Source organism: Cephus cinctus, unplaced genomic scaffold (assembly GCF_000341935.2).
Source record: "Cephus cinctus unplaced genomic scaffold, Ccin1 Ccin1_scaffold0997, whole genome shotgun sequence".
NCBI classification, from domain to species: domain Eukaryota; kingdom Metazoa; phylum Arthropoda; class Insecta; order Hymenoptera; family Cephidae; genus Cephus; species Cephus cinctus.
In genome coordinates, this window is record NW_014333542.1 from 489,901 (window position 1) to 511,083 (window position 21,183).

Sequence of the window (21,183 nt, forward strand, 5' to 3'; positions counted from 1 at the left end):
TCAACCGTACAAAGAGAAATTTCAAAGACACCGCTTGAATGCAGAATGGGGTATATAATTATATATACACGTAAAACTGTATTTCGTAATATTAATATAATAATAATAGTAATAATAATAATAATAATAATAATCCCAATAATGACGTACTACCCAAGTAATAAATACTATAGATACAGAGTGAGTGTGGGTGGTGTGTGAGTCAATTAATTAACCAATTAATCAGGGTAGGGAAATTGAGAATGGTGTCTCGAGTTCTAGGAGATAGGGAGACATTTGGAAGGTATCATCGATGGAGAAGTGGGCAAGGGTGATAAGGGATTTATAAGGGATAACCTATGTACAAGTCATATTTGTACTATGCGACTGACGCAATTTCGCCACCGTGATCTCCGCTCATGCGCGCCCCGATTTCTCTCTCTCTCTCTCTCTCTCTCTCTCATTATATTTATTCTTTGAGATTATTATTTCCTTTACAAATTTTAGCTGTTCGATAGATTTTTCTTTAATTCTACAATCCGCTCGATTCTTCCTGATAACATTTAAAGGACGTGGGAATAGCGTTGGTGGTTGATGCATATGATGGTTGGTGGTGCTGCTGGTTTTTTTTTCTCTCTTTTTTTTGGTGTCTGGATAATGGACGCTGGTCAGAATCAATGGATGACTATGGTGTGTCTTGTGATTTTTTTCATTTTTTTTTTTCTTTGTCGTCGCAGTCGCGGGTAACAAAACCTCTCCGATACATTAGTTAAAATTAGCTAATTCTCGACGAAGAAAGGATCGTCTCGTCGTGTCCCTCTTCGTTTGATAAATTATTTAAAAAACAATATATATTTTACACTATTAAACGTTAACGCATCATGAGTCGGCCCGCGAGGCCTTGTCACGCCGACTTCCTTCGACGACGACCCGGGGAGCCGTCAATCGCATTTCGGAGTTATTGTCGCTCGAAGCCCGACGGCTGCTTGCGAATTGGACTTTATACACGTGACAACAATAAACAACGGGATGGAGCGACAGGATTTAATAATTTTTGTTTAAACTGTTACGTTATTAAGAAGTGGGGCGGGGGATAACCTCGCTCAGGGCTATCTGCATATATATATTTCTTTCTTCTTTCATTCGCACGACGAATTTGGCTTTTCCTTTTTACGTCTTTTCTTTTCCTTTGCTTTTACTATTTTTATCTTTACTTTTCGACGCGATTATCGCCGGGGCTTGTACGAGGCGTATCCCTTGGTGTAGAGAGACAGAAAATTAATTACACGTGTGGTGTGTGTATATATATATATGTATATATATAACATTGAATTATATATAATTAATATTATATATACATATATATCATTGCTGTGTATAATATATATATATAATGGGAGGTAATATATACGAGTGTTTTTAACCTGTGTGTCTGGTTGTGTGTATAATCAGTGTCGGAGTGTCCGACAGGAAACGGCGAGTTCCGTCCCCGTCGTCGCATTATCTATATAAAATTAAAAAACAACGTAATATCATTATATTACTTCGTCGCTATCGATAATAAAAGCTCTGTACAAAATTCAATTTACAATTAAAAACATTCGGATACCGTTTTTAATACCATTTACTTTTCATTTATGTTTTCTTTTTTCTTTTTTCTTTTTTTTATATAATGATCCCTACGCGAATCTCCGACTCGTTCAATTGGACTATCTATGCGACACGACTGAGAGACTACATTAAGAGCTCTATATTTTTAAAAGTCATCCCTACTGTTATTAACTTCTCCTATGCGCGTTCTACATTTTCTTTCTCTCGTTCCGTTTAATTCTCTCTTTATCGACGTCGCGTGAGTTCCACTCCGCTCGCATACGGCCACCATTACACGTTGCTACATAATCTTTGCCTACATTCTTCCCTAAGTCACGTCCATTTGCGTGCGAAGTTTCTTCTTTTATTTTCCCATAAAGAGCAGAAGGATGGCCCGAGAGTAGCGTCTAAGACGCTACCGCCATCTTGCGAATTTCCGGCGGTTAGAAAAAAGTATGAATGGAACGGGCTGTGATCGAAAATCATTGCCCTTTATCGCATCGAGTAATCTATCTATTTCTTATCTAGTGGCCACTTGTCATCCTCGACCTTTGTCCTTTCTGGTTCTTGACTATCACGCGTGATAAATTTCCACATTTTATCCTTACCCTTCGTCTCGGTCTTTAATGTGTCTCTCTCTCACTCTCTCTCTCTCTCTCTCTCTCTCTCTCTTAACCTCGTACTATTCCTACGCAATGTTCCTCAAGACGTCGACGAAGGTGGAACGCATGGATGCGGTGATCGCACTCGTAAAGCCCCAGACGACGTTACGATAACGAATGCGAGAGAGAGGAGCGCGTGATGCGCTACAAAAGGATAAGGTGTGGGTCAGACGAGGGCTGCCGCAGCGTGGTAGAGCTGCATGAGCGCCTGCACGTGCACCGGGAGGCAGGACAGTCGATCTTTTGTGTTTGCGTCTACTGCCAGCCAGGATAGAGCATTGTAACCCTCTAGCACGTATCTGTAATTGTTTTATGACTTTACAGCTGATCCCAGGTTACACCGTCATTACAATATCCAGGTATAAGGAGCGCAAGGAACGTACCTGAGCACATCGGTGGTGTACTGCGAATCTAAGGGATGAGCGGTCAGTGCGCTCTGCTGTTGTAACAGATCATCGCTATTCTGCTGGATGGCGGGACTGTGCAGATGCAAGGCATTCTTCAGAAAGACAGGACAGACGCCCTCGAGGTGAGGACAGGCTGCCCAGAACCAGGGTGGCATCCTTCCGGTAGGTGCGGTCGACACGAGATAACCGAGAGCCAGCGGTTGTTGTAAAAGCGTACCCACCTCTTCTGTTTGTTCGGCAACGGCCGCCTGGAGGAGGTTTTAACGTTCGCAATTTATGTTTCTGCCGGGTCGATTTCCTTTACTATAAAGAAATACACGGGAGCAGACATACCCTTGGTGTATTGACCGGCGGGAATGGACTACCGGTGCCATCGTGATTCCCTAGACTAGATCCGCCGCCATCGCCTCCGAGAGGAGAGCCCTCTGGACGATGAGGACTTCCTCCAGGACTTTGACCTCCGCCCGCACCGGGCTCAGGCCATAGGCTGAAGATGTCATTAAAATCTCCCATACCTTCCATACCTTCAGGCATATCGTCATTCAGCGCAGAGAACATTTCTTCGTCCCCTAATTCCGGTCCATTGATGTGTTGTTCTTGGAACGCGGTTTGGGACGACTGAATTCGTACAAAGGAAATACACGGAGCGATCAGTGATAAGAAGGGCGACCCCCATGAATTGCCTGAACATTCTAGATACCGAAAAAAATATTAGACTTACCTGAGTAGTGGCGGATGTAGGAAACACGAGTATATGAGTGCAGGTAACGTCTTGCGGGGTTGACAGTTGGCAGTTGACTGAGGCTTGACTGAACCTCTCGTCCGGAGTAAATTGGTCGGCCATTAAACGAAGGGTAGAGTCCGGTTCGAGGGACACCAAGCAAGCGCTGAGAACACAGGGTGCGGCAGAGGGATAAAGCAGACTGCATTGGCCGCAAATTTCCTTGAGATGCTTGGACGCCTTGAGAAGGGCTTTGCGAGATAACAACCAACTCCAGCCCTTGAGCTCACCGTGACCAATGCGTCCAACTCGACCAACTACGAGTCTCCATGGTTGTACCTGTTAAGGGTTACACGAAAACGTCATTGAAACAGCTGTTGATCATCTTGTTACATCTGAGAAATGAATACTGACCCCTTGCGACATAACGCTGAGTATGAAGTCCATGAGTTTCTGAAGACCGACTCGTCGAGCAGAAGCTCGTTTCCGTCGTCTTCTATTCGGCACGTCAATGTTGATAGTTGCCGTTTCGAATATCTCACCTCGATCATCCGTAGCGACCGCCAGCAGCCATGACTGATCCTCGCTCAGACAATAACTCAGGTAAAGCACCGCGCATTCCTCGGGACCTGCCATTCCAAAGGATTCGGGTGCTTCGCTTTTGGCTCTGAGTGGAGCCAGCACGTATGCTGGCGCATAAAGCCTGTAGGGTGCCTTGTTTCTATCCTAATAAGAAAATTGCATGAGTCAGTACGATCTAACAGACAATAAGAATGAATTAGAATAAATATTCGAGACACACATCTTTGCTCTTAAGGAACAGATCAGCGGCTGCTGCGGTTCCGAATCCGGTGAGACTTTTCACTGTCGAATTGTGATTCAAGAGTCGCCGGCCTTGAAGGAAGACATTCAACGCCAGTGCTCTCATTTCGTCTTGGATTTTTCGTCTCTCGCGAGCCCGTCCCAACTCCATTATGCTTTCCAAGGATATCAGCTAAAAGTTTGTTCGCAGTTATTAATAATCATCTTCTCAAAGGATCTTAAGTAGGTATCTTCCATGACTCTGGGGAATATCTACCTGAACGTTAATATTGGATCGAATATTTTCTGGCATGCTGTTAACAGCAGCGGAGTAAGCACGCAGCAGAGCCAGGATGGCGAGTCGTCGACGATCAGGATTTTCAGGTCCTCCTAGAGAGAACGGTTCCACCAGATACACGACAACGGCTGGTGGTTCTACCTCCTCTTCGTCGGGACCTACGGTAGTTGTGGTGGTGGTGGTGGTGGTGGTCGTCGTGGTCGTCGTTTGGGACGTAGGCGTCGTGTTACCCATATTTGAATTAGTATTTGGTGTCGTGTTCGAAGATGGCGTCTCGCTTCTAGTATTTTCTCCCTCTGTAACAGTAGAATATGTACAATGTAATTTCTAATGTTTCGAGTAACGAGGGAAATTCTTTAAAAGTGAGCCTACGTACCAACTGGTTCTGGTTTCGGTGTCGTTCCATCCGGCGTGGCTGGTGGCGCCTCTGGAGTAGGAGCGGCAGGCTGTTGTTGCTGTTTATTCGCAGGCTGCACGTCACCAGGGTCCAATAGACTACGGTCCTGTATGACCTGGGTCAAGTACGGTGCTAGCCGATGGTTACAAACTTGGGCATATAACCCTAATAATTCGCCTATTTGGTTCTCGCCGAGCAACTTGAACCATTCGTCGATCGGTTGCTTGGTCAATTTTTGGGCAGCCGATTTGCCCACGCGAAGAATTCCGTCGCGCAGAGCTTTCGAAATAGGAGTGTGTCTACCTAGTCGACAGATCTGAAGAGAAGAGCGTGCAATGAGAATAGTTAATATTTTGGAATCAGCAATAAGATCGTATCGAAGAAGATCCTTACCTCGTAGGTAGTAGAGAGTTCTCGGAAGAATGAACGAACGTTGTTAATAACTGGATCACTGTCTGGTGCTACGACGATGTAAGCAACGTCCCTAGGTCCAGCGTAAGGCTCCAGAAGAAGCTTCTCCCAGTAGCTCAGGGCGTAGGGTGATAGGGACAACCAATCCCTGTCGTAGCCAACAACTAGCGCCGGTATGGGTTGAGGTTCACAGCGATCATCCGTTCCACGCCCAGCTAGACGATGGAATTGCCTCCAGGTCAGTGGTCCAGCTACAGTGTACGGCGCCTCCCACATTCTGGTCGTACATTTCTTCTGCACTGCTTCTTGAAGAAGAGGCTGAAGAGACCTCATCATCCGGACGATGTCGCCGCTACATTGAGGACCTCTGGCTCTGAGGAAAGCCCATCGATGTACTCCGTTCACACGGTTTGTCCTTTCGTTTTGCGAACCGTCTACCTTGCCCTGGTCAAGGGCGGCCAGGGACACTTCGTTCCCATCGTTGAACTCGAGGGTATTCACCGTGGGCGCGAGAGGCGGGAAACTCTTGGAGCTGGCGTATATTCTAGCGGCTCTGTAGAGACTACTAGCAGAACTCTGAACTATCAGACACTGTTCCCTAAGAAGTTCTAGGACATTGGGTGGTATCGAGTCCAGACCCTCGGGACATTTCCCTCCTCCGCACGCCACAGCGACCAAAGAACCCTTCTTCTTCTCTGCGGGATCCTCCGCAATTCCAGTGATTTCCATCTCGTCTTCGTAGAAGAGTCCAGCTCTGTGCGCAAGTCGTCTGTTTACCACAGCGCTGAACCCACAGCTGCACCTAATCTGATCGTCATCCTGGAAAAGAGCACTACCGGAACCCCAGGAACCAGCCAGATAGACACCGGCATCCGCACCCTTAATATTCCCGACGACTTTCGGCCCGGCATTACAGACGCAGAGACTGCAGCTATCGAAATTGTGATCCCGGAAGATGTTGAGAGCCGTGTCGCCAAGAAGAATGTTGACCACCAGTGAATTCGATTCGGGAGCTCGGGTTGGTCCTGGCGTGTCAGCCTCGATGCTATTCAGATTCTTATTGAGATACGACGACGTCGTAGACGTAGCAGGACTGGGTTGGTCATATGGTGGCGGCGGTGGTCTTCCAGACATCGTCGTAGAACGGTAGGGTGCACCGAGAGGTGCTGGACTCGGAGAACATGGCTGTTGAACCGAGCCTGGCCTGGTAGGCGGAAGAGTCTTCTCAGGATTGCTGGGAGTAGGATTGCACTGCCAGGAGGGTCTGTACACGCAGTGCGACGGCAGTGTCACGGGTGGCAGGGATTGGCTGGGCAGATTCGTCAGCGGAGCATATTTGGAAGAACCGACGAGCTTGCAGATCGACGCTGGCTTGAACACGTAGGACCAGTCCTCGATGGGTTCCTCTGGTGGAGACCCCATGTTAGGATAAATGTCCGGTAGATGTCGCAGAGGACGCTGGGGAGCAGATAATTCGGTCTGATCCATGGGAGGATCGCTAAGCTGGCAGGGAGAGGCTACCGGGTTGTGCTCCAAGGACGGTGGAGTGGGGAACATCTTTGAGAGTTCCTCAGGACGAAGTACGCCTACCCCTCGGTTGTTATGCTTGTTCGTCCCGTCCAGCCTGGTTTCTTCGTGGAGGCCGCCGGACTTATTCGAGCCTGGCGGTGTTTGTACTTGAAGCTGGTTTAAATTCTGTACAAAAGAAAGGAGAACTCTTATAGAGCTAACAATCGTAAACTATTCGCTCGAGGGAGATATGCATATGCTATTGGACTAATGTATTATTGTTGCACTGCCATGCTTAGGGGTTATTGAGTCATATTGGCCTTCTAATAACGAGACTTACGGTTTCATCGCTGGAAGTATCAGGATCGGAATTATCAAATATCTGATCGAGGTCCTTATACGAGGCCTGGAGTCCCTCGCTGGTAAATAGGGAACCAGGCTTCGGAGGATCGTCCCTCTGCCGTCTGAGTCCATCTACTCCCGTGCCATTCTCCTCACCCGCTACGTCAAACTCATACGGATCTGTTCTACCCCCAATACACTCACCCTACAAGAAAGACATGAAAACGCACCATTGACAAAAAAACCACTAAACATTCACTAGCACGCGACAACATATACAAGAGAACTAGAGAAAAAGGACAAAGGCCGAAGTAGTACGTGGGATACTCACAGGCGCGGCATTGGGTTCCTGCTTGATCTCCAACTTCGGAGCCTGTGCCTGATGCACCTGATTACTCGTTGGCGGATAGAGATTGTTGCTGCGTAAATTGGTAGGTCCGGTTGGCGAGCCCTTGAATCGTTTCACGGGATGATTCAGCCAGGCTTCCTGGGTCGAATAGTCGTAGAGCCACGAGAGCGGTTGCTCGTCTTCTAGGAGAGCACCCTCGTACTCCCTCGAAGCCAGAACGGGTCGCTTCAAGGTAGGACCAGGTGCTGGACTGAGCACTTGGTTGTTGCAGGCTGACGAAGCCGTCGACTTCGGTCCTTGAGGAGGTGTCAGAGGTGCCGCTGTGTTCGGCTGACTTGGAGGCGGCTGCGGACTGAGGGTCGGCATCGTTGGATCAGCTGGTGGAACGGAAGCTGGTTCCGAGTGCGGCGTAGGAAGTGGCGACGGGGCCGGTGATCCTGGTGAACCCACAGATGGAACTGGCAGACAATCGCCACCCGTGGGAGGACCTCTTGGGTACGAGGGTGGCCCACCAGGTGGTGTACTAGGTGCTTCCGTTCTGTTCAGCACGGACCTATTACAGTAACAAAATTTAATATTTCTTAGCCGGAAGTCAGGCCAACGCCTGAGTATATATATATTTTTTTCTATCGAAGCTAAGTGATTTGATCCTTTAATGATGATCAACATGTCCGAACAAAGCAGTATACTAGAATTCCATTAACCTCAGCCAGTAAACCATGATACAGAGCGACATAGAGGACCAAGTAGGCAAACTTAATACACGAGGGTCTGTGAAGAGGAAGTCATGCACAGGCACACTGAACGAACGTGAGAGGCGCATGAATCTAGATCACTGACAGGTATCTGATATTAATATATTCAACAACAAACAACAGCAAAGAAGCTGCTCCCTTTCGTGCAAGAGAGTTTACAGAGCATGAAAGTAAATTAATGATAACCGAAAGGCGTAAGCCCAGTGATTGAAGAAAAAAAAAAAAAAAAAAGTAAAAGAAAACAACATGCATCCAGAAACATCTACCGCTACGTCACAGGATTGATCTTGAGTCTAATCGACAATATTACATAAAAAAAAAGGTCAATAATCACTTAAGTAATTTTTGCCTTCCAAGAGATTCTCGTATCATTGACGACTCGTTACTTGCGACATTAAAGATACAAATTAATTTCGAGTGATGATTCCTGCCCGGGTATCCCGGGTCTGTTATCGTTGTTCCTGGTTATTCTTGCAAGCCAAATTCCCACAGCGTGATTCGCGTCGACGTGAAGACAGAGAGAAAGAGTGAGTGAGTGAGTGAGTGAGTGAGTGAGATGAAAGGTGTAGAGCGAGTTAAGACGTATTAGAAGCAACGAATGATTCCAGAGCGATGATCTGGAGCCAGTTCATTACGAATGGGGCGTTCGGTGACGATGATGACTCAATGATGGATGATTGGTGGTGTGTTACTGTTATCATTGCAGTCCTGAGACGTGAGGTGAAAAGATGGTATTTGATATCGAGGGAGGGGTCAGAGGTTACCCACCTGGGGGCATTGGCAGGGACAGAGGGACAAACGTCCCACTGGGTGGTAGAGCGTCGATGGAACGGTACGACCCTCCGCCCACCTTTATCTACTCTTTCCCTCTGAATCTGAGAGGAGACCAGGCCCTTCCAACCCCCGGGGGTGGCACACCTGTAACCGATGTATTTAACATCTCCATTCCCTTCGTGTCTCAGTCTAGGAGTTCATCCTCATCAGCATACAGAGTCCTGAAGGATCCTGAACTGAATTAGTATTAGCAAAATTTGTATTCCAGGTGAAAAATCTTGGTTCTTGGTACTTGGTACTTCAGGACTCTGTATAGATTTTTATCCAATGGATAAAAATCTATCGTGACAGTCTGTACAAGGTCATCCAGCTGAGACGTCACCAGTCAGATTTGGCAACACTCACTGATTAGACTGTCAAATGTAACTGGAGCGTCGCACGTGGATGGCCCTGTACGATGAGAATGATCAGCTGTAAAAATATAATAAAACAGTGAAAATTAATGCATAGGTACCGGCTACCATGAGTTTTCGCGGTACTTTCGCATTCAGCTACACATCTTAAGATCTGAATTTCTCTGGGCATGCACACATTGCGACGTACAATATGAGCTACCGTTTGCGTGGTCACTGACTGACTGTCCCAATAATAATTGGCGTACCACTGGATTAAATCCTAACATGCATAAACACGGAGCAGCGCGAGTTGAAGTATCGTTGCTCTGTCGCTGGAAAATCCGGCAAACAATTACAAGAATCTACTAGAAAAGATATCGAATGGGCACCGCGGTGCTTAGGCGATAAGAGGGCATCACACGTGACGAACGATAAAATATTAAAAGTAAATTTGCTTCGGATCACGTGCTCTACTGGTTGTCACGTGTGACACTTGCCTTCAACGATTACAAACACTATGTGTTATATGGATTCATGCCACTAGCAAATTCGACTAACTACAAAACGGCGACTAGTAGGGCCTCTCTTGTATCTGGCGTGACAAACAAGACAGTTCGAAACGAATGAAGGTAGAAAAAAAGAAATACAATAGATATACAAAAAAGTGGCAGAGCTCGCGTACAGAGTAAAACGCTCGACTAACAATTATTTCGTTCTTATCTGTGCAGGAAGACAGTAATTTTTCTTAATGCCTAAACGCATCGTGCGCTCCTTGTATCTCGAGTCACAGAAGAGTGCGCGACGTCGCCGACCAACTCACTTGGTACAGATGCAGGAAGACTTTTGTGTCGGGTCGACGAAGGTCCAGGTGCCAGGTTCCGGGGAAGATTCCGTCATCTTGGAAGCAGGTAGCGGCGAGCTGATAGTGCACTCGGCCCACACGCGTTCCGGCAATTCGGTTGCCGCCTTCAAGTCGCGTTGAGTCGAAAGCGGATGTTCGTAGCTGGCAGGACTGCTGGGTGGCGATAAGGGAGTCTCGATCGGCGTATCATCCATATCCGTAACGAGGACGTAGCAGGATGGATATCGCATCCGAACGCCGCCAACGAGCACCTCCACCAACGGCGGTAATCCTGATTCGCTGCTGGTGCCATTGATCGGATAAAAATGCTTCCACTCTTCGAGAAGCTGACTGTCCACTCTGCCGACCTGGCCGATCAACGTACCAGCTAACCCGTAAGGTGCAAGGATCACTGTGAAATCAGAAGGCAGAATTGTAAACAGAGGACGCACGAGCATGGCCAGACTCTTATTGAGAATTTCGAGTCTCAGGACCAAGTTCCCTGACGTCAAAGAGCCTTCGATATAAAAGTCCAGGTCCAACGAACCCTCTAATTTAACCATAAGCCAGGTCAATAAAGATTCCTTACCCTTGACCCCAGACTGGGACGTTTGCGTCTTCTGCAAGCAGGCCCTGGTGAGATGACGAACAGCAGGATGTTGCCTGACGTCGACACTAGCGCATACTGTGCTCTCGCCGTGAACGAAGAACGCGAAGGAGAAGGACAAGTGACTGCTGGAAGAAACAAAGCACGGCCTGTCATTAAATCGAACTCGCGTGGTAGCCGGGAGTGTCCTTGGCACGCAATTCTAATATCTAATAAAATGTTCGTACTGGACGCGACGACCGCCAAATAAATACCTGTTACAGCGATGTTTCTCGAAGCCATCGTAAGGCTGCACGAACCACTTGCCAAGCCGTACGAAATCACGGGACAGCAGACAGCGTTCGATAAGATTGTGCAGCGCCTTGAAGAGAAGTGACCGGCACTCGTAAGACAGTCCGCTCTCCCAAGATCCTTGTTCGCTCTCTGTGAACAGACAAGAGGAAAAATATAGTAAAATCAAAAGATACAAATGACGCATGAGAAACGTGTTCGACTGAGAAAAGGAAAAATTTCACGAAGATCGTGCACGCTATGTACTGGTATGCCGTTCACGACTTTCGTCCTGGATTTTGTTTCCGCCTGTCGGCTTCTCCGGTCCTTCAGGTTCTTGAGGTCGTTAGCCACCATCTGAGCTCAGTCGACATGCGACAGTCCTCAGGGACACGTCGCATTTGAATCATTACAACGGAACGGAAAGCCACGTGTCCCGGTGGCAAAGATAATTCAGGGCCGACTATCCTTATAGAAACATGGGACGATAACGTCTCCTGGGATTACGCTGGATCGAATATTATGCAACTAGGTACGTGATACATCTGTATCCAGAAGCAATGATCCTGGCTGCTTTAATTGACGCGCCCGAGTTAGAGTGTTTTTGCCAGAGACGGTCGGGCCACGCGAAGAACGTGGCCAAGTTTGGAAATCAATGCGAGGATCAGAAAGGCAAGCAAGCAGGTAGCAGGTAGGAGTGGGCTGTTACGCGGAACAGCCCTCGTTATGGATCGCTGGGCGTTTCACTGCGTTTTCGGGGTAGTGGGCCCTGCCGGAACGTGGCCACGAATTACGGGGACGGGACAGACGAGACGTAGGAGGAAGCGAGACAGAGACAGGGAGAATAAAGGACGATGGGGATTTAGGGTCGAGAGCAACGGAAGGGCAGTTCTCATGTAGATGGTTCGTTCGGCGACCATTGGCCCCGCGCGACACATGTTTCTTCGCTCGATCGATAAACGAAAAGCAAAGGAGACAGCGAACTGCGCGTTACGAAATTTCACAATTTTTACGTACGTTACCGACCGGTGTTGCCGAGTGGAATAAAAAGTCAAAGTACGAGAGCAGAAAAAAAAGACAATCGACTCTACGGAACGTTACTCAAAACACTGAGAGATTGCGAAATCGACAATCTACAGGATCGGTACGAGCTGATCGCGGCGGCGTTGAGCAAGCATGCTGACGCGCTTCGATCTACTTTTCGACGGCTGTCCAATAATTTCCGACACGTTCCGTCCGAGCTGGCTGACTGTAAACAGTCTACGCCAGCGCCATCTGGACGCAACTACGTGAATCAACTATCGCGATCATTCGCGCTTAACTCGAGCACTCGTCCTTTAATATTTAACTCCCCAGGCGTGCAATCTTCGAAAACCAAGAGCGTCAGACAAATACTCGTGACTCTGTTTACATCGTGTTATCTAGATATGACTCGACGCGCCCAGCCGAGCCCCAACGTTCTGCTGTAATACCAGTGGATACGTCGACTCCTACCTACGGCGCAACTTGAGGACCCTCGCGAAGTAAAAATCAGTCTGTATCATCCACACTGCGGCCATAGAAAATCGTGGGGCTCCGAACCTCAAGATCCGATACGTTTACGAGGCACGCAGTCGCGATCGCCATTACTGGGTCATTCATCAGAATCAGCTGAATGGCACGGGGCAACGGGGTATCGTGCAGACCGAGAGGCGATCGATTTTCATACAAAGATGAGAAATTGTCATGGCGCGCGATAGAAGCGAAAAACAATGCACGAGTGAAACCTGACGAGCGCAAAATTTAAAAAGGAAACTCGAGCCACGCACGGGTTCATGGGATTTCCTAATAATAACTACGTGGCGTAATTCTCGTATATTTCGCAAACGCTAATTATCGTGATTTTTTTCAAGCGAGCGCTCGAAAATCCCATTCGATCCGTTTCTAATTGCATAGCCGGGGCCAAAGATACCGAAACCTAAGATCACGTGGTACCAAAGCGAGCCTCCTGTTTTCTCTAAAGGCAACGGTGTATCCTCGAACGAAGAGACAGTTAGCGTTTTAGATTTAACGGTTAGTCGCTGGTTCCGCAATTGGTTCGGTCGGCGCGGAACAACAACGGCTGGTCTATACGTAGAGGCAGCCAGGCAGCAGCACGAGGAACGGCGTAGTTCAGCGACCCCATGTTGGAACACGGTCTCCGTGTGTACTGTCCGCTCGACGTTACCGGCTCGCCGATACGCCTTGATCCTCTCTGATGGTACGGGTAGTTTCCGAGTGCTGGGAAGAAGGAAAAGGAAGAAGGATGAGACAGGGTTGATATCGGTAATCAGGACAACCCCATTATCCCCTTGGGCCAGTGATTAGTAACCTCCGATGCTAATCGATCGACTGATCGCCAAGATCCGTAGCCGGGTTAGAAAACCCGCCGGGAGATCTCGACTTGAAGATCGGCCGACGACCGATTGGCAATCCCAAACAAAGAAGCCGTCGCTCGCGCAATCAGCTGATCGTTACTTAATCGACATCGGGGTATCAGCCTAGACGCGGGGGGGCGGCGCACTGCGTTTCCGCTGCGAAAAAAAATCAGAGCCAAATCGACAAGCCAAGAGGACCGTTCCGTTGACATCTTTTTGACTCTTTCGGACGAGCTGGATCTATATATCTATTTTGAAGAAGATGAAAGAAAAGAAGGTAAAGCGACAGAGAGAAAGAGGAACGAAGAAAAAAAGAAAAAAACAAAGTGCTGACTTACCGCAGGCGATAAGTTCCGGTGAGACGAGTCCGGAGAGATCAGGTTCCTCGCCGTACCAGAAAATCCAAAGTTCCTTGGCTGCGGTGAGGGAGAGGGGCGGGGGTGCCGGAGAGGGTGCGATGCCCAGGTCGAAGATACCTCCGCCCCCACCGGTAGCCCCGGATCCTCCTGAGGGCGGTGAGGCAGCCACCCTCCGCCATACGCAGAGAATGTCACCCGCGAGACACCGTGAGAAACTCGACAGTACCGGATCTTCAAGGGGGGTGCCCCCGAAGCCACCGGCCACCTCGCCCCACACGAGTTTCCTCCATTTGATGCCGCAGAGGTCCGTCTGTTTTGAAAATAATCAAAAATATATATATATATATATATATACGCATCACATGGCAAGACACCAAGTTAAAGATTCCACCAGGCCGATCAAAGTCAAAGTGAAGAAATTCACGAGGCGAGTCTGACTTGATTATTTCATTGGTGATAGTCCGACACAATTGGAACCCACTGGCGTAACCTGACTTAAGGGTTCGTAGACAGTGTGGAGTATACGATAAAAATAAAATTCAATACCAACGATCCGCGTATCTCGGGCGACTCGAGATTAAAAATAAAGATCAAGCTCATGTTGAGGAAGGATCACAGAGCCAGTAAGATTCGTAGTCGCGATAAATGCATCACGTGGCATGCACGTGGATGGGCATTCGTATCATGGACGCCTGACAAGTGCATTGTGGGTACCAAAGGTAAGATAGCCAAGGCCACAGGAACGCCCCTTCGATCGACTTTACAAACCTATACGATAGGCAAGCCTGTGACAAAGAATTCTAAAAATATATCTTTTATATTTTCCATGAACATGAACCCCTCTCAGACTACCCAGATGAAGATTTCCTAGTGGCTGCCCTGACATTTAAAACATTCAGGTATCACGATTCTACCGAGAGAGAGAGCTGCGTAGCCAGTCGCAATCCAGAGAAACGACAGCACCTGTTACGCCTTCGTTTCCAGTCTTAGTCCTTTCATTCGTTCCCATGGACGTGCACGTGTTAATTCTACACGCGTTCGCACTCCGTCATGCCGTCACAGTCAGGCCCCCTCGAGGACTCGTTCGGCACTGACGTCGACGTCATCGCCTTAATGCATAATACCAAGTGGTACAGGAGTCGGTAGTCGCATTCCTATGTATTCGCAGGCAAGTAACAAGATACAGGGAGAGAGAGAGAGAGAGAGAGAGAGAAGCAAGAAGAAGACCATAGCCAACCCGGTCCAAATACATTGTGGGCGTCTGCGCGTTCGACTCGACCAGTCTACCTCCTTTCCTCCTTTTTCAAATCTTTCCTCCTTCGTTCGGGCGGGCCCGCGGGGTCCGTGCTAAAATGCAGAGCGACCGTCGGGACGCTCGTACCAAAGAACAGACGGCCACCCCGAGAGCGGGCAAAGGCGCACGCCGTACTACGAGGCTGTCAAGCTGCTCCTGATCAATACAAGCAAGGCGACGTGCAAGGCCGCCCGCGTGGGTTCAACGCGGACCTCCTATCCCACTAGAGGCTCCTGCTATGTGCTGATACTACACGTATATACTCTCTCTCTCCTAACTCTCTATTCCTCCAGTTGAACCTCTCAACTGCTCTAACCGACTCTGCGCCGCCTCTCCCTCTTCCCGAGCGTCCCGTGCGTTTCTCCCTGACGCGCGCGCCAAACACTTGATTATCTTCTTTCTCTCTCACTCCGTCTCCGGCATGATCATCGGCCACGAATACACGCAGCCAGGACAGTGAGAGAGTGACAAAGAGAAAAATAGAAGCACGCGACGCCGATCGAAATCCCTGGCAAGCACTCGGAGAAGTAAGGTCGAGGAATATCGCACGATAAGACTCCAGCTTGTTTACGTTCTGATCGTTACAAAGAAATACGACATGCTTCGACTGCCGTTACCGTAGACTCCGTAAATCAGCTGTTCGTCCTTGACACCCGGAGGGGCGCATCTCGACTCCCATTGACTTTTTGAAGATATGCTGATGATCGTCTGGGTAATATCGTAAGGAAGTGTTTGGCTCTGGTAACAGCAGGAAGAACTGGGGTTGGGTCAGCTCACTCGGAAGTCTCGGTGCCACGGCGTATTGAACGGCGATCGATATACCCTCTGGTTTCTCGCTCGTGAAACTGTATTTTCGTTGGGACGGACGTGACGACAACGCTGCTCCTACCGACGGCCAGTGGTTGACGTCACTTAAGGAACGAAAGATCGAGCACCAGGATTCCAGGAGGAAGCTAACGGTTATTGTTGCCGATTCCCTGGGACATGGTTAGTTCTTGTCGATATCCTTATCGGTCGATCGATGGGTCGCCGGTGTCTCTTTACTCCTCTTTGGAGACCCTGGGTCTACGAGCTTGTCGCTCGTGCACGGAAGGAACTTCGTCAGACTCTACGGAATGCCAGCGGGAGTCGCTAGTTATTTGAGTCGGTATATGTATATATATATATATATATATATATATATATATATATATATATATATATGGAGTGCGTACGCCGGTTACTATTTTGTTTACAAATCGAGCGTTTCCGTACAGATGCATTTTTCGTGTCTGGTCATGGAACTCTGGAGTTCCCCTCGCGGCTGTGACTCAGGAAGATACGCAACAGTGGGACTGCGGCCAATATTATTTCCAGGAAGCAGCGCGCTCTCTCGGTCGGCCTTACGTTATGCTGAGAGTCAAAACAAACGTGATCTCAGGTGGCGCCCGTTTGAGGATACGTCGCCATTTTGATTAATTCTAAATAGCTAATAATCTCGCAAGGAGGTTACTGGTACATAGCGGTGTATAATGTACGAAGGTAGTAATCTGTATATTCTCGATGAGGACACGCCATTTTTGCGCTACGCTTTTGCTTTTCAATCTCTTTCCGCGGGTACGTCGCTCTATTCTCGTCTCTCTGGGTTCGTGGCTCTTGCATAGAATCGCAAACGGTCGAATGCAGTTCGGGCTGAGTATTTCTGGCTAGGACGAGACTCCTCGGATAATGGACGCAGGCTGCTACCTGACTTCGTCAGGGCCAACTGAAAGAGGTAGAAGATCAGGGGATGATATTTCACTGAGAGAGTAACGAATCTCGCGTCTCCTGATCCTCGGCAATCGCCAAGCGAACGCACCCATTGAAATCGGCCCTGAGGTTTAACACGCAGGCGTGGTAACCGCGCGTCGTTCCGCTTGGCCTTTGGGATAGACGTCCATGAGGAACTGAAGGGAGAGGGAGGAAATCCGCCGAAGGAACAGTCACCCCCCCAAAGGACCATAAGGCAGTCCCAGTAGCTTAAGGTCGTGGTGTCATCCTCGAAACAATTGAAAATTTTGACAAACAATCAACGATAGGAATTTTGATGATGCAATGATAAAAAAGAAATTTTAAAAATATCCTTAAGAAATCACAAATTCCAGAAAGGTGGAAATGAGAAGGATGCCGACGGCAGAGGGAGTAGCTATGGAATCCAGGGTGTCCCAGCTGGGTCTACCAGGCGCAGCGGGATATCCTATGGTATAAAAAAAAATATGTAAGAAGACGAAGGCCGCCTTGCCGCACTGACTCCGAGTTCTGCTCTAGCATGAGCCAACCGAGAGTACGGTTAACGTAACGTCGTCCTTAGTGCAAGGCTTTCACCTGGCAGCAGGCAGGCAGCCAGGCAACATGGAACCGTCGGGGCTTGTCTGCGCTCACGTAGCACCAGTTTCAGCGTATAATCTAGTCGAGTGACTTTGGCTCGGTTGGCCGTGTCGTCCGGCGTGCGCTGGGCTTTGTATGGGATTATGGTAAGGCAGACTGGCGGCGCACAGAAGAGCCAAGGAAAGAAAGAGTCTCCGTCGTGGACTAACGTGTCTATACGCGTTTCTCGCGCGCGGCCACCGATATAGTTACATACCTGAAACACTCCTACCAACTAAAAGGAGAATATAATACGCATCAACCTCTACTACCGACGTATCTACCTGACTGCGTATTACAACCTAACCTCGTATTATATGAAGTTGAGTTCGAAGAAATCGTAAGCAGAATAGACCTCGGATACTATTTACAAGCCGATTTTTTAGGTTATACATTGTCGGTATATGTAAAATGCTTGACGAATAAAAACTGTATCGAATGGAATGGTGATATGTACACGTATTGAACGCCTTTGGAAAAATAGAATAAAACTAAAATAGGGTACGATCTCGATTCTCAAGTATTTCTGTGAAAGTCGGAGCGAACTAACGGACCTGTGGTAACCAAGGGAAAACTGTTGTCTGAAGTTGGCTGCGTGTGGGTACGGGTATGACTGGTTCGAATTTCCCTCACAACAAAAAATTCAATACTGACGGCAGTATTAACGGGGGTGAATTTCTGTATCTGGGGGGTGTCGTGGTATTCGGATATACCGGGCGGGTCAGTTTCACGTTTAAATCTTCGTGCTTCTCTGTTTATCGAATCGCAGTTAATCGCAGCGTGTAAACAATCGAATGAGACACTCGTTAACTGCCTATGCATGTTCCTGTATGTTCCTGACGACAGTCCCTGTAAACGCTGACAGTTTTAACACGGGAGGGTTGACTAGCCGACGGACGAGGTTAGTCCCTCGCGAAAATCGGACTAACAAGGGGCGGCCGTGAGAGTGGATGGATGGCGGTTAGAAGAGGTGGCGAAAATTAATGGCGCGTTCTCAACGCTCGTTACTAGGTGACTCGGCCGAGCTGATTCGGAGTGGCGTTAAGTAGCGCGCGATTTTGTCCGATAAGAATTGCTTATCGGAGGCTTCCGAAAATATTTTTACCACGTGGACGCTCTCTACTAATTAGGTGGATACGAGGACGACAGAAAAGAAGGAATCGACAAGAAACGCGTTTGAAATGTCTAAAATAAGTCAATTTAACATTACCAATTGTAATTAATTGCGCGACTAATTCAATCGTTTCGATAATAATGAGCGTAATGAGATCCCTCGGTGTCTAGTCAACAGTCGTGTCTGATTAAGAAGCTCTTAGATAAGACACTCGATCGTTATTAATTATACCAATTAGCCAGAACGCCATTAAGAATTTTTCAAGAAACGAGAAATCTACGTCGATCTACATAAACGTCAATTTACATATCAGACGCGTCGAGAGTCACAAAAAAGCGGACAGAAATCAAACGGACAGCCAAGTGAATATAGTTACTTTTATAATTTTTCGGCATAAAAATATTCAGCGTTAAACCCCAACTGTTATCTAATCGTGTAATATATATTTTTCCTATTTATATTTGCCTATGGTTGTATCAAGGGCAAAATTTATTCCTGTTACTGCAAACTGTTAAAATTAACACGTTGAGGGATACTAGTTTCTCCTGGGATATCGATTATCGATTATTTAACCGCGCGCGAGTTCATGCCGCTGGCGCTACGATGACGACTGGTCGTGCATAACGCGATAAAGGCGCCTGGATAGGATGAGTGACTAACAAGAGAAGCTCACTTGGTCCGATTAGGAATCTAGAAGGGACAAGAATGATTTTTGGAGGATTTGAGGTATTTCGAAAAGCGTTGAAATAGTTTGATAGGGAGCGAGAGAGTAAGATCGAAGATGGTGAGGAAGTGAGAGAGGGGGCAGCAGAGAGTTGAGGTCGAGAGGGAGAAGGCGGCAATGCCGCTTTGAATTTAAGCGCGCTACGAAAATATCGATTCCATCCGAGAGAAGAGCAGAAAGGGTCACGGTGTGTCGGAGGTGTACGTGAGTCCTGCGAGGTAAATTCCTTGTGGAAAAAAAAATGGCGCGAGGTACTGGTACGTTGGAGACAACGAGAATGTTTTCATTGAGAAATTTATGTGGAAAAACCCGTTTCCTTGCATTACCTTTTTTTTTTACGTCACGTCGATAAAGATTACTCCATTGTACACGATGAGCAACGTAAGTGGCTGACTTGGGCCGTGTTTGGGAGAGAAAGGAAACGAGAGCCAGGAAAGAGGAGACTGGCGAGAGCATCTACAGTCATCGTATGCCTTCTTATATGTGGGATATATTGTGGCCTAAAAATCCCTAGGCGTAACTTCTTCTGATTCTGACTTGAATCCTTACGGAGGTTTATTCGGCACTGACTTGGTCATTCAGTGACTCGCCTCATTCAGTCAATGCTTGGGGTCTTTCTTATGTCTTGGTAGGTCTGTCTCTGTCGCTCGTCGGTCAGTGTGTTCCTTTGTATACAGAAAGCGCAACTAAGCTAAGACAGTGTAACCAGGATAGGCAAAAGAGAGACTTTTCGAGAGAGCATAAGCAACGGGCAGAGAGCACAGCCGGCTTGACACAGTTTCCGCACGACGACTCCCTCGCAACTTGCCGGCGAAAGGAATGTTACGAGAGAGGGAGACGATGACGAGCATGACGTGAATGACGAGGAACTCGCTTGCATGATCTTTTTCGCAAAAGGTACTCGCCGAGAACGAGCACAGAATAAAGGGGAAGGGTCGTGGCGCGGCGAACGAGGAAACAGAGATTAGATGCAGAATTGAGCGGAGTATAGCACGATGGACGTGTCGAGAGTACTGTAGCGCGTAGTATAGCGAGACAGAATGGAGAGTAGAGTAGAAACGGTAATGGAACTGTGTAGAGGAGCAGCGGCTAGATGCTGTGAGGATTCCCTAGGTCATGTTCCCGTGAACGAAGCGAGTTTATTTGGCGCGTATGCGAGGTAAAATATATAAGGTGCGTGGCGTGCGCGGTATGCATTCCTAGGATTGGCGGCTGCCGTCCTTGCAACCTTCTCCGATTGAAACTCCACGGGTGACGTGAATCAGGCATGACATTGGGCACACAACAAACTTCAAATCCACTAAGGCACACGCGTATATATAGACACAGAGAGTGGCTGAGTGGGCCAGAGAACAGCGAGAGAGTGAGCGAGCGATACACAAACACCCGCGGAGAATGAAGGACTCTTCTCGGAGTAACGGGGATGATGACGAATATACTCCGATCCTGTTAGGGGTGTTGGCACGTTACCGTAAAGGGTTCCCTTATCGTCAAAGGAGGCATATCACGCTCGTGTCGAGCCACTTTCCCACGGGAGGTTTCCTTTAGTCTAGAAGAAGACATTCCCGAGTCGGAGTCGGGCTCACTCACCAGAGCGAAGAAATTCGTGTGGCAGTCCTCCAAGCTGGCGCCGTTCGTTTGATGCGACGGGTGCGTCATGGCTTCTCCATCGTACACCGTATCACTAGCAACACCAGGCGCGCCGATCAAGCCCGAAATTCCACCGCGAGACCGCTGTTATTCGAGAACATTTAGGAGGGTTTTCACCTTTCAATGGCGACCGTAAAATGGCGGATGATGGGA

At 48.1% G+C, this 21,183-nt stretch overlaps 1 protein-coding gene across 4 annotated transcripts; it reads right to left on the minus strand.

The window, feature by feature from the left end:
* Nucleotides 1-34: 34 nt before the first annotated feature.
* LOC107271499 (mediator of RNA polymerase II transcription subunit 13) lies at nt 35-21,142 on the minus strand. 4 transcript variants are annotated; one of them, XM_015747557.2, is made up of 17 exons: nt 20,971-21,141; nt 13,843-14,173; nt 11,093-11,261; nt 10,821-10,963; nt 10,211-10,643; nt 8,990-9,139; nt 7,449-8,019; nt 7,116-7,322; nt 5,249-6,961; nt 4,835-5,171; nt 4,438-4,754; nt 4,162-4,353; nt 3,774-4,085; nt 3,360-3,698; nt 2,972-3,256; nt 2,615-2,886; nt 35-2,530 (listed from the first exon to the last, which is right to left on the minus strand). In XM_015747557.2, exons 1-17 carry the CDS (start codon nt 21,037-21,039, stop codon nt 2,398-2,400), a joined length of 5,973 nt encoding a protein of 1,990 aa, XP_015603043.1. In that variant the 5' UTR covers nt 21,040-21,141; the 3' UTR covers nt 35-2,397. The 4 variants fall into 4 exon arrangements, with proteins under 4 accessions (XP_015603043.1, XP_015603042.1, XP_015603045.1 ...); XM_015747556.2 differs by having other exon boundaries at nt 10,821-10,966; XM_015747559.2 differs by lacking the exon at nt 8,990-9,139 and having other exon boundaries at nt 10,821-10,966; nt 20,971-21,142.
* Between the last annotated feature and the right edge of the window lie 41 nt (nt 21,143-21,183).